Here is a 14,290-nt window from a genome sequence, read left to right on the forward strand (position 1 = left end):
ATGTAAAGCCCCGGTCACACAGCACTAACGAAGGACACCGAAGCCAAAACGAAATAAGAAATCTGGACTTACAGTGACTTTCGGAGATACTGTTTAACCATTGTCCAGCTTTGTTTCTGTAGCTGGCACTTCGTCAGAATTTTCAAACTGTTGGAAAATGTGAACGAATCCTGAAGACAACCTCAATTTTTGCTTTCTGTCTTCACGGTTTCTCATCGTTAGCGTAGTTCCCGTACCATCAGTGTTCCGTTTGATTGTCGTTCAACTTCGTCCAACCTCCAGCCTCTCTCTCTCTCTCTCTTTCGCTCTCCAGCCTCTCAGCATCTCTGGCTGCGATGTGCGTGTGTGCAGCTGCAGGTGGCTGTGGGCAGCACATACTCGCTGCAGAAATGATCACACACTGGCGCTTCGTTTTGATTTTGTTTTAAAGCATCAAGGTCACTGTTCGCTTCATTTTTCTTTTGCTAGTTTCGTTTTGGTGTTTTACGCACTCTGCACTCGCAGGCTTTTCGGTGATGGGAGAAGTCCAGGCTCATTCGTCCACTTTTTCTCTACAATTTGTGACTTTGGGACTTTTTTCCTTCGTTCAGCTAACGCCATGTGCCTTGTGACCAGGCCTTAAGCTTTCCATATAAAAGGAAAGACAAGGAGCAAACCTACTGACTCTGTGCATCTGTTGGAGGGAACTAATGTTACCTTTCTTTAGGTTTTTCGCACATTGCTATGACAGCAGGTGTCCGTCTACTGGATTTACTCTCCATTGCATAGCTGGATTAAGCACAATGAGTCAAAGAAAAAGCCTCAGAAGGTCACCTTGTTTCAGCTGATAAAACTGGGTTTTTGATAACGGTCTATGTGAGCTGGCACAGAACACTTACACACACTATATAAGGTGTGCTCAACTCCACATTGAGGTGCATCCATCAAGAACACACAGGATGATGAAGTATCTTGTTGTCGTCTTAGCCTGTTCAGTACTGAGTGAGGGCATAGTCAAGTAAGGAACTCTATTTTTGCATGTGTCACTTTTACATTTGTCAAATCCATTTTCAAAATCCAATATCGGTAAGGCCAGTTGGTCACTGGCAGGCAGAAATGACCACTCGTGTGTTTGCTTTGTCTTTGATCAGGATCCCTCTGAAGAAGCACAAGTCGATACGTGAGTCACTGAGGGACAACGGAATTGAGTTACCTTACCAGGATCCAGCTCTCAAGTACCGGCCGTATGAGTTTGCTGACTCTGCAAACATGTACATCAATAACTATGCAGATGTAAGAAAGCCAGGCTTGATGGCACTTCCACATAGTTTAGACACTATAGTTGGATCAAACCAATAACTAACTCAAGGTGAGTACCTTTTATTCATGCTCCTCACTTTCTGAAACCTCACTGTGTTACACAGACAACCTACTATGGTGCCATCAGTGTTGGAACGCCCCCCCAGTCTTTTCAGGTGCTGTTTGACACCGGTTCGGCCAACCTGTGGGTGGACTCAGTCTATTGTAACACTCAGGCCTGCAGTGAGTACACGTCAACAGGCTTTACATTTCTAAACCCCTACTGGTTGGTTTATTCTGAAACACTTTCTAGAATTACAGGCTGCAATATAGCTCAAACCTACATTTCTAACATAATCATAGAATCATTGTGGTCACTGCTCAGCATTCTGCAACCCCAGTTCCAATGAAGTTGGGACATTGTGTAAAATGTAAATAAAAACAGAACACAGTGATCTGCAAATCCTCTTCAACCTACAGCAGTGTTCAGAATAATAGTAGTGCTATGTGACTAAAAAGATTAATCCAGGTTTTGAATATTTATTTGAATTATTGTTACATGGGAAACAAGGTACCAGTAGATTCAGTAGATTCTCACAAATCCAACAACACCAAGCATTTATGATATGCACACTCTTAAGGCTATGAAATTCACAATAACAGTAGTGTGGCATTCAGTGAGTCAGTGAGTTCGTCAATTTTGTGGAACAAACAGGTGTGAATCAGGTGTCCCCTATTTAAGGATGAAGCCAGCACCTGTTGAACATGCTTTTCTCTTTGAAAGCCTGAGGAAAATGGGACATTCAAGACACTGTTCAGAAGAACAGCGTAGTTTGATTAAAAGTTGATTGGAGAGGGGAAAACTTATACGCAGGTGCAAAACATTATAGGCTGTTCATCTACAATGATCTCCAGTGCTTTAAAATGGACAAAAAAACCAGAGACGCGTGGAAGAAAACGGAAAACAACCATCAAAATGGATAGAATAATAACCAGAATAGCAAAGGCTCACCCATTGATCAGCTCCAGGATGATCAAAGACAGTCTGGAGTTACCTGTAAGTGCTGTGACAGTTAGAAGACACCTGTGTGAAGCTAATTTATGTGCAAGAATCCCCCACAAAGTCCCTCTATTAAATAAAAGACATGTGCAGAAGAGGTTACAATTTGCCAAAGAACACATCAACTGGCCTAAAGAGAAATGGAGGAATATTTTGTGGACTGATGAGAGTAAAATTGTTGTTTTTGGGTCCAAGGACCGCAGACAGTTTGTGAGATGACCCCCAAACTCTGAATTCAAGCCACAGTTCACAGTGAAGACAGTGAAGCATGGTGGTGCAAGCATCATGATATGGGCATGTTTCTCCTACTATGGTGTTGGGCCTATATCGCATACCAGGTATCATGAATCAGTTTGGATATGTCATAATACTTGAAGAGGTCATGTTGCCTTATGCTGAAGAGGACATGCCCTTGAAATGGGTGTTTCAACAAGACAATGACCTCAAGCACACTAGTAAACAAGCAAAATCTTGGTTCCAAACCAACAAAATTAATGTTTTGGAGTGGCCTGCCCAATTCCCGGACCTAAATCCAATTGAGAACTTGTGGGGTGACATCAAAAAAGCTGTTTCTGAAGCAAAACCAAGAAATGTGAATGAATTGTGGAATGTTGTTAAAGAATCTTGGAGTGTAATAACAGTTGAAAGGTGCCACAAGTTGGTTGACTCCAGGCCTCAACAGATGTGAAGAAATCATGAAAAACTGTGGTTATACAACTAAATACTAGTTTAGTGATTCATAGGATTGCTAAAAAACAGTTTGAACATAATAGTTTTGAGTTTGTAGCGTCAACAGCAGATGCTACTATTATTGTGAACACCCCCTTTTCTACTTTGTTTTTACTAATAGCCCAATTTCATAGCCTTAAGAGTGTGCATATCATGAATGCTTGGTCTTGTTGGATTTGTGAGAATCTACTGAATCTACTGGTACTTTGTTTCCCATGTAACAATAAGAAATATACTTAAAACCTGGATTAATGTTTTTAGTCACATAGCACTACTATTATTCTGAACACTACTGTATATTCAATTGAATACACCACAAAGACAAGATATGTAATGTTCAAACTGATAAACTTTATTGTTTTCATGCAAATATTTGCTCATTTTGAAATGGATGCCTGCAACACATTTCAAAAAAGCTGGGACAGTGGTATGTTTACCACTGTGTTACATCACCTTTCCTTCTAACAACACTCAATAAGTGTTTGGGAACTGAGGACACTAATTGTTGAAGCTTTGCAGATGGAATTCTTTCCCATTCTTGCTTGATGTACGACTTCAGTTATTCAACAGTCCTGGGTCTCTGTTGTATTTTGCACTTCATAATGTGCCACACATTTTCAATGGGCGACAGGTCTCCACTGCAGACAGGCCAGTCTAGTGCCCGGACTCTTTTACTACGAAGCCACGCTGTTGTAACACGTGCAGAATGTGGCTTGGCATTGTCTTGCTGAAATAAGCAGGGACGTCCCTGAAAAAGATGTTGCTTGGATGGCAGCATGTGTTGCTCCAAAACCTGGATGTACCTTTCAGCATTGATTGTGCCATCACAGATGTGTAAGTTGCCCATGTCATGGGCACTAACACACCCTCATACCATCACAGATGCTGGCTTTTGAACTTACTGCTGGTAACAATCTGGATGGCCTTTGTCCTCTTTTGTCCAGAGAACACGATGTCCATGATTTCCAAAAACAATCTGAAATGTGGACTCATCAGACCACAGCACACTTTTCCACTTTTCGTCTGTCCTTATCAAATGAGCTCGGACCCAGAGAAGGCGGCGGCGTTTCTGGATGTTGTTGATGTATGGCTTTCGTTTTGCATGGTAGAGTTTTAACTTGCACTTGTAGATGTAGCGACAAACTGTGTTAACTGACAATGGTTTTCTGAAGTGTTCCTGAGCCCACGCAGTGAGATCCTTTACACAGTGATGCTGGTTTTTAATGCAGTGCCGCCTGAGGGATCGAGGGTCACGGGCATTCAATGTTGGTTTTCGGCCTTGCCGCTTACATGCAGAAAGTTCTCCAGATTCTCTGAATTTTCTGATTATATTATGGACTGTAGACGACGGAATCCCTAAATTCCTTGCAAATGAACATTGAGAAACATTGTTCTTAAACTGCTGGACTATTTTTCATGCAGCTGTCCATCTTTGCTTGTGAACAGCTGAGACTTTTTGGGATGCTCCTTTTATACCCAGTCATGAGTGTCCTCAGTTCCCAAACACTTATTGAGTTTAGTTAGAAGGAAAGGTGATGTAACACAGTGGTAAACATACCACTGTCCCAGCTTTTTTGAAACATGTTGCAGGCATCCATTTCAAAATGAGCAAATATTTGCACAAAAACAATAAAGTTTATCAGTTTGAACATTAAATATCTTGTCTTTGTGGTGTATTGAATTGAATATAGGTTAAAGAGGATTTGCAAATCATTGTTTTGTTTTTAATTTAGATTTTACACAACGTCCCAACTTCATTGGACTTGGGGTTGTATGTTAATTAGAATTGCAGATGTTCTTGTGTAAGAATATGTTTATATATCACTGGTTGCAGGTATAATCATGATCTCTGTAATTTCCAGACACACACACAAAGTTCAACCCCCAGCAGTCCTCCACCTTCTCCTTCACCAGTAAGTATTTCTACCTCCCCTATGGAGCTGGAAGCCTCCGTGGATTCTTTGGATATGACACCGTTAATGTACGTCCAACCAAACATTACAAACTATACTGAAACAGAACTCACTTTTTAAAATTCCGTTTTAACACAGATGAATGTTGTCTACATTTTTATAGAATTGCAACACACTGCAGTCAGATAATCCTGTATAAATAAAATAACTTAAAGGACTGTACAATGTGTATTTTCATATATTACATTGGTTTGCAATTTGGACCATGTAGGTGGGTGGCATTGTAATCGAAAACCAGGAGGTTGGTCTGAGTACTGATGAGCCTGGCAGCACCTTCGTTGTAGCGAGGTTTGATGGTATCCTCGGCTTGTCCTATCCACGTATCTCAGCTGGAGGTGAAACACCCGTCATGGACAGCATGATGGCTCGCAACTTGCTGGAAGCCAACATATTCGCTTTCTACCTTTCCAGGTACATCTGACATTAAGGCTGAATCTCGGTTCTACCCCTTGGCCCTTCCCCTTCCCCCTTCCCCTCCGTTTTGCGCGGGCACAAGAGACAGAGGGGTGTTTCAGTTCTCTTTTTGGAGCGAGGCGGAGGGCTTCAAATCCCTCCGAATGGAGTGAATCTGGATGCACACTCTGTTTGGAGGGATAGGGGGAGCTTACCGCTGTCTCCGAAAAAACAAACATGGCGCCCAGAGCGGCACAAATGTAAGCATCTTTTATTACAAATTACGCTGTTTAGAAAGTTATAACTTGCCAAAAAACTTTACAGGCAATTGCCTATGACAGCAACATGTATGCTGCTGGATGCATGTTGCATATATTGTCGTTTTGAAGAATATCGTAACGTCGCTCACGAACGCTAAGACACTTTTATATCTCACAGTGGAGAAAATCATGATAAAGGATAAGCACGTTAATTCGTATGTTCATAAATCTTTGGATAATAGCAACCCCTGCTGTTGGATTTCAAGGTCTGTAAAGCGTGTGTATTTTGTAAACAAACAGGAAGCCCTGAACACACTCGTCTCCTAATAAGAAAATGAGGCAGAAAAAGAGGAGATGTAAGTAAGTAAGTAAGTAAGCTTTATTTATAAAGCGCCTTTCACAGACCAGGGTCACAAAGTGCTGCACATGGCATACAAAAATAATCTAAAAATAACATACGAAAACAATAAAATACAATATTAGGCTAAAAAGCTAACTTAAAGAAATGCATCTTTAGTTGCCTTCTAAAAGTATCTATACAATCCAGAGAACGAAGGGCACAGGGAAGCTCATTCCAGAGGCTAGGCGCCACCGCTTTAAAAGATCTGTCCCCGTGAGTTTTAAAATGGGTCCGAGGAACCATCAACAGGTTCTGATTGGACGACCTGAGGCTCCTGGAGGAAGCATGAGGCTGGATAAGGTCCCTGATGTACTCCGGTGCCTGTCCATGCAGAGCTCTAAAAGTCAATACCAGGATTTTGTAATGAATCCTGTAGGAGACAGGCAGCCAATGCAAAGTATTAAGAATAGGAGTAATATGGTCCCTCCTGCGGGTGCGGGTAAGCAGGCGCGCAGCAGAATTTTGCACAACCTGCAGGCGGGCCAACTCCTTCTTATTCAGACAGGTGAAGAGACTGTTACAATAATCCAAACGCGATGAGACGAACGCATGAACAATCATCTCAAGCTCTTTTAAAGTCACCATCTTACGGAGCTTAGAGATGTTCCGAATTTGGAAAAAACAGTTCTTAACCAGGTAATTTGTGTGCTGCTCCAAAGACATTCCTCCATCCAAAATGACACCCAGGTTACGCAGGCTGCTTTTGACCACACAGCTTAGGTTACCGAGATGCTGCTTAATTCCAGGTACAGCACTATCTGGTGCTACAATCAGAGTCTCAGTCTTATTGGAATTTAACTGCAGACTGTTCTCAGTGAGCCATTCCTTAATTTTGGCCAAACAATTTGTGAGAGAGCAGAGTTTCTGTGGCTCAGTTGTCTTAAAAGAGCAGTACAGCTGCAGATCATCGGCATACAAATGATAGGACACATCACTGAACTGCTGGATCAGCTTGCTGAGAGGAAGGAGATACAATGAGAACAAAACAGGTCCCAAGACCGATCCCTGTGGCACACCCCACAGAAGATCTGCAGATTCCGACACTGCATTGCCCACCGTCACACTAAAAGTTCTACCAGTCAGGTAAGAGGTAAACCACTCTAAAACACAACCTGACATTCCAACCAAATCCCGCAATCTGTTTATCAGAATGCCATGGTCAACGGTATCAAACACCGAAGACAGATCAAACAGAACCAGCACAGAACATTTGCCAGTGTCAGCTGCCATCATCATGTCACTAGACACCTTCAACAGGGCTGTTTCAGTAGAATGAAACTCATGATACCCAGATTGAAACGTGTCATGGATGTTGTTAGCCTGCAAAAACGATCTCAATTGAGCACAGACTACTTTTTCCAAGACTTTGGCCAAGAAAGGGGTTTTAGATATTGGCCTAAAGTTCTTGAGCTCTGTAGAATCCAATCCAGCTTTCTTTAACTGTGGTTCCACAATGGCATGTTTAAAATAACAGGGAAACACACCACTCGACAAAGATATATTAAACATTTTAGCAATGTAGGGCCCGATGGAGTCAAATACATTCACAAACAGTTTAAACAGAAGAACATCCAAAATACCAGAGGATGGCTTCACTTTATTCATGATGGTTGAGATGTCCTCTACAGTAACAGGCTCAAATGAGGCCCAGCACTGAATGGGAGGTTCCCAGTGCTGGGGACCATGGCATGGAGGCAGGTTGTACTTTATAACTCTAACCTTATCAATAAAGAAATCCAGGAACTCCTCACAACTAGTTTTAGAGATAACAGGAGTGACGGCAGCAGGTGACACAAGAGAGCTGATTGTGTCAAAAAGCACTTTAGGATTTCTTTTATTGGAGGCAATCAGGCGATTAAAATAACTCGTCCTGGCCTCCTCTATCGTCTTATTTAAGGAAGATATTAAGTCTCTTAAATGTAGCCTGTGAACCTCCAGTTTTGTTGACTTCCATAGGCGTTCAATCTGGCGACATGTTCTCCTTAGAGTCATAATCCCATCATTTATCCAAGGACAGAAACTTTCACGAGGAGCTTTATTAGCCTTAAGTGGTGCCGCTTGATCCAAGATAGTGGCACAGTGGCTATTAAAGCTATTCATAAAACAATCAGTTTCAGTGAGATTACTAAAAAGTAAAGGGTTGAATTTATCACAGAAAAGCGTAGCTGTTGTCTCTGTGATAATTCTCCTTTCTGCCTTAGTAGAAACAGGTCGAGGCTCAGATGGCACCATCAAATCAAAGAAAACACAACAATGATCACTCAGAAGAACATCCTCCACACATACATTGGTAATTTCCAGGCCCAGTGCAAAAACCAGATCCAACGTGTGACCCTTGTTGTGAGTGGGACCTGACACATACTGTTTAAAATTAAAAGCCTCTGTCATAGTTATAAGCTCTCTTGCTGAAGTAGAAGAATCAACATCAATCTGGAAATTAAAATCACCCAAAATTAAGACCTTTTCCAATCTAATTATAGACGATAAAAAGTCAGTAAAAGCCTTAAGAAAAGTCTCAGCAGGGCCAGGAGGTCGATAGATCAAAATACTATAAAATTTATGTGAGGAACCAACTTCCATCATGAGCGCCTCAAAAGAGGGGGGGTGGCTCGTATCTGACAGTCTGCATGTGTACCGGTCCCGGTGCACAGCAGCCAGTCCTCCCCCCGCACGACAGGGGCGGGGCTTACCCACCACTAAGCAACCCGCAGGACAGAGCTCATTTAAATGGATGCATTCATTTTCCCTCTGCCACGTTTCTGTGAGGAAAAGAAAGTCCAAGTTTTTCCTGACAAAAAGCTCATTAATGGAGAACGCTTTATTTGAAATAGAGCGCGCCTTCAATAATCCAATCCGACTCAACAATGAGGCAGTAGTTGAGTCCGCTGAACACAGCGGGATAGGCTGCAGACATCTCCCACGGTCACGTGAGGCACCACTGTACCGGCGAAACCCACACTGCTCCCGAGATGTAAACACGGAAAACAGGGACGGACCTGGGACCCAAGCGACTCGTCCATCGGGGACCCAGTGATGTCCAGGCTGAGTCCTGCAACACAGAGGAGTGGTGGGATGCATGAACAGGGCCGCACCGCCAGCCGTATGGCCCTGCAAGAGTGGAACTGGACGAAGCCACCTGTAGCTTCGGTATCCACGAGCCGCACGCCACACTCCTCGTCTGATCCGAACCTGGACACCCGCTCTGCAGCCTCTTCTCCTCTTTTTCGGACTACCTGGACGTCGCCACATCAGGTATTCCCGGGAGGAGGGGGAACACACAAACGGAGGCGGGAAAGTTTGCTTGTAGCTATCCCAGTCATGAAAGAGGCATTCCATTGTCTCTTTAATTTTAAAAAGAGAGTCGCGATCATAAATCTGTATTGCACTCACGCAATCGCTATCCGTCAAAGCTAAGGAAATTTCTAAAGGAAATAGGGCTGGATGCAAAAAATGGGAGAATTTGAAAAAGAAATCATGAAAAAGTTGATTTATTTCAGTAATTCCATTCAAAAAGTGAACCTTGTATACATTCATTCCACAAAGACTGATATATTTCAAGTGTTTATTTATTTTAATTACTAATTAATTAATTCATGAATTAATTACTAATCAATCAACTAATGATTAATAAATTAACAATATGTATTACTGTTATTAATGATTAATTATTATTAGTAGTATCATCACTAATTAATTACTAATTGATTGATTATTAATTATTATTATTATTATTGTTGTTGTTGTTATAAATTACAAATTAATTAAATTAATTATTAATACCACAAAATTCTCCGACATGATTGAGATGCGTCAAAGAAATCTGCAACTTCTATTTCTTTGCATTTATGCAGAACGGCGAGAAAATAAAAAGAGCAAACAGGCTACTGCAACAAGTTGCGCTTCGGTTGCCATGTTGACAAACAGTGAAGACGGCAGTTTGAGACGGGCAGTTTTTTTCCCCCTAAGGTGGAGGGGTGTCTCAATTCATAGGGCTAGAGGCATACCCCTTCGCCTTACCCCTTGTTTTAAAGGGGTAGGGGTAGGGGTAGGGCCAAGGGGAAGGGGAAGAGGTACAAAAGAGAACTGAGACTGGGGGTAAGACTGTTCCTGAACACATGCATTGCCACTGTTAGCTGTTATTGCATTTCTCTGACATGGTGAGTTGATAGGTCTTCTTTTCCTGGAACAGAGGAGGACAGCAGGGTAGTGAACTGTCGTTTGGTGACATTGATGACAGCAAATACCAGGGACAGATCTACTGGACCCCCGTCACCTCTCAGACCTACTGGCAGATTGGCATTGAAGGGTTAGAGCCTTTTAAACTTCAACTGTGTGTGCAGAATTATTTGGTTAACTTAACCGTACTGTTATTACTTTCATTTAGATATATTTTCATGTACATCACTACATCACTTCAAATTAAAAATAAAATAAGAAGACATATCTTGCTTTTTGTGGTGCCTGGCAGATTCCAAATTAATGGTAAGGAGACCGGCTGGTGCTCCAACGGCTGCCAGTCTATTGTGGATACCGGAACCTCTGCTCTGACTGCTCCGCTTCAGTTTCTCTATGGCATCATGGAAATCATCGGAGCCCAACAGCATTACAATGGAAGGGTAACACCGACAGACACACACTCACAAACGTAATGCCATTATTCCCTTCAAATCAGGGCTAAAACTCCATTACTTGGTTGCACCTGTGGAGCAAGTACCGGAGTGGATCAGGATCTGGACTGCCAATATGTAGACCTGGGTTCAAATCCCACTTATGCTGCCTGTCTCTGTCTTCGGACAAGACACTTTATCTGCATTGTCTCAGTCCACCCAGCTGTAAACAGGTACCAACCTCATTCTCATTCTCAAGACATACGTCAGACTACCAGAGCAAGAATTTTAGCTGATGAAGCTTCTGCGATGTGAAGCGAAACGTCCTCACGTCAAGCAACTCAGTCCAGTCGAAGATTCAAGCTTCTCTACCAGGGAAAGTAACCTGCGTCAGACTGGAGTCCCATTCAAGGGGAGTTATAAAGTCTCATCCACTTTACATTATGGAATGTGGAGATAAGCACCGACACAAAAGGGCACATGGACTTTTACAGGATTTACTTTATAAAGAAAGTGTAATTTGTGATGCTGTATGGAGCTGCAATGATTGGCCCAACCTCACAACACGAAGGCCACTCATTCAAATCCAACCTGAGCTTTATCTGTGTAGTATTTGTGTGTTTTTTTTTCTGTGTGGATTCTCTCAATGTACACCTGCTTCTTCTAACAGCCCCCAAAAAATATCTATTGATTCCAAAAAGCCACAAAATAAAACAAAACAAAACAAAAACTTCTGTGTGTCTAGATATGGTAAATGGACTGCATTTATATAGCACTTTTCCATCTGCATCAGACACTCAAAGCGCTTTACAATGATGCCTCACATTCACCCCGATGTCAGGGTGCTGCCATACAAGGTGCTCACTACCCAATAGGGGATTAAAGACCTTGCCCAAGGGCTCTTAGTCATTTTCCAGTCAGGCTGGGATTTGAACCGAGGATCTTCTGGTCTCAAGCCCAACGCCTTAACCACTAGACCATCACCTCCAACTGGATGTGGTGTTTAATCTTCAAAATGTTGCAATATTACCAGTCAGGTCTGGTCTGGGAGCATCCGCTGGTGTTGTGGATCACTACACCACACTACAGAACTGCCATGGGTCCTAGAAGACAACCACCCAGGCAGGCAAACTGGTCTATCCCCACCTCTTGAAAATCACCATCTGTCTGCCACACACAGATGAAATGTGGGCATCCCCTTGGCCTTTTCAAATTCCTGGGCTCCTCAACACTGAGGAACCTGCATGGTGGACCACACCCAAAGAAGTATGCAATATGGCCAAAATCTCATAACTGATGACTTTATCTCACCAACAAAGACAGCCATGTCGCTGGACTCCACAAGCCTACCCCAGTCCATGCCAAAGCATTTAGCAATGTAGGAGCCAGAACACATCCCTGATGAAAGCCACAATTCACTAAGTAAAAGTCACAGATGATGATCCCACTCTGCACAGCATTCACTGCTCCTGTATATGGGCTGGCTGTGAACTCTCAGAATGTTCAAAACTGAAGAAAACATTTGTGAAAGTCAACACAGACTGCAAACACTGCAAAAACTGTCCCTCTAAAAATGAAACAAATAATTCAAAATCTAGCCAAATTGTCTTGTATTAAGCAAAATAAATAAATAAAAATCTGCCAATGAGGTAACAAAAATTTACTTGGTTAGAATTCTCAAAACTAGCAAAATGTCTCGGCACTGAATATGGTGTTGCTGAATCATCAAAATGTGCCTTAAAACTACACAGTAGTCTTATTTTAAGATTACCCTCTGTTCCTTTGCTTGGATGATTTGAAATCCATTGTCTTTCCTTGTTATTGGTCAAATACAGCTTGATATTAGCTGGAAAAACTTAAGAAAAAGTGAGATACATTTTCCCAAAATAAGACATTTCTTTTCTTTTCTACTTAGACAAAAATTGTCAAATTTTCTTGAAACAAGTCTTTTTTACTTTCTTAGATATCAGTTTTTGCAGTGAAGAAACACTGCCAATATTTGTACCGACAGCAGGTGTATTGTTAATACTCAAAAGACATCTTTTGTGGATTATTGCTTTAAAAGTACTACAGGGTCCTGTTAAACAGTATCTCCACACTGTGTTTTAGTATACGGTGGACTGCAACCAGGTCTACAACATGCCAACGCTCAGTTTTGTTATCAGTGGAATTTCCTTCAACCTGCCTCCATCTGCTTACATCTCTCAGGTATGTTACACACAGTACAAGCATATATTTGTGTATCGAAAAACTGCTTATATGCGCACTGTTGTGTATATTTGTGTGCATATAATGATACGAACATGTCTGCACCTCTAGTACAACCAGAATGGGTACTTGTTCTGCACTGTGAACATCACCCCCACTTATCTGCCATCTCAAGATGGCCTCCCCCTGTGGATCTTTGGAGATGTGTTCCTCAGAGAGTACTACTCTGTGTACGACCGCACCAACAACAGAGTCGGATTTGCTACAGCTGCTTAAGCATTGCCTTATGAGCACTAACCCAATAAGAAAATATAACAACATGTCTCTTGGCCAAAAAGGCTTTGGAATATGCAACAAGTAACAATCCACCACACAGCTTGGTTTAAGATGACTGTTAATTAAAATTCTTTTTTTTAAATCTTCAAATTGAAATACATATGCAGAGGCAGAAACAAAATGTTTTTTGCGGGAAGGGCTAAATTTCCACTAGATGTTGCCAGCATAATGTTTCAAGTGTTCTGAAACACCAAATCACTAGTGATTTGAGCATTTTAAAATAGCAAATCAGTTGGTGAAGGAATGACCATTTCGTGATTCAAATATTTTTGAAACACTAGGTCATTTTCAGAAGCATTTACCCATTACAATTAACTTTTTTGATACTCCAAATCACTTTCTGTAGCAACTGGTTCATTTAATGTTTCAAGCACTTTTGAAACATTGAACTATTTTCTGAAGAAACTGCTTACTTTAGTAATTCAAGCATTGTTGACACACTAATTCATTCAAGCATTTATCCCAATAGTTATATGATCAGTTTTGAAAATCTCACCTTCTGTAACAATTAGTTCATTTAATGTTCTAAGCATTTAAGTATTTTTTTAAAAATCATTTGTGATGGAATGGATTCACTTAATAATTCAAGCATTTTTGAAACAGTAAATCATTTTTCAATTAGCCCATTGTTGACATGATTATATTTGAAACTCTGAATCACTTTCTGTAGCAATTGGCTCACTTAAAGTTTCAATCATTTTTGAAACATTGAAACGTTTTTCTGAAGACAGCTCCCTTTTATGATTCAAGCATTTCTGAAACACAAAATCATTTTCTGAAGCATTTATCCCAATGATGATCTGATCACTTTTGAAAATCTGAATCCCCTTCTGTAACAATTGGTTCATTTAATGTTCCAAGCATTTTTTAAAAAACACTGAATTGTTTTTGAAGCCATTATTTTGTTTTGTGGCTCAAGCTAATTTCTTAAGGAATTAATGTGATGTTTCAAATTATTTAAAAGCGAAAAGCTTCATACAACAATTGGTTCATTTAATATTTCGAGCATTTTTAAAATGTAAATGATTTTATGAAGCAACTGGCAA

The 14,290-nt window shown here is 41.2% G+C and overlaps 2 protein-coding genes across 3 annotated transcripts in view; one reads left to right on the plus strand and one right to left on the minus strand.

Moving 5' to 3' along the window:
- Positions 1–14,290, minus strand: part of mapk8ip2 (mitogen-activated protein kinase 8 interacting protein 2) — a 97,056-nt gene that overhangs the window by 53,243 nt on the left and 29,523 nt on the right. The gene's annotated exons all lie outside the window — the stretch shown is intronic.
- On the plus strand, positions 911–13,316 carry LOC117515897 (gastricsin-like). Its single transcript, XM_034176671.1, has 9 exons — positions 911–997; positions 1,131–1,272; positions 1,404–1,521; positions 4,930–5,048; positions 5,252–5,451; positions 10,283–10,399; positions 10,562–10,709; positions 12,810–12,908; positions 13,020–13,316. The coding sequence occupies exons 1-9, from the start codon at positions 939–941 to the stop codon at positions 13,182–13,184; spliced, it is 1,167 nt and encodes a 388-aa protein (XP_034032562.1). The 5' UTR covers positions 911–938; the 3' UTR covers positions 13,185–13,316.

Source organism: Thalassophryne amazonica, chromosome 8 (assembly GCF_902500255.1).
Source record: "Thalassophryne amazonica chromosome 8, fThaAma1.1, whole genome shotgun sequence".
NCBI classification, from domain to species: Eukaryota; Metazoa; Chordata; class Actinopteri; order Batrachoidiformes; family Batrachoididae; genus Thalassophryne; species Thalassophryne amazonica.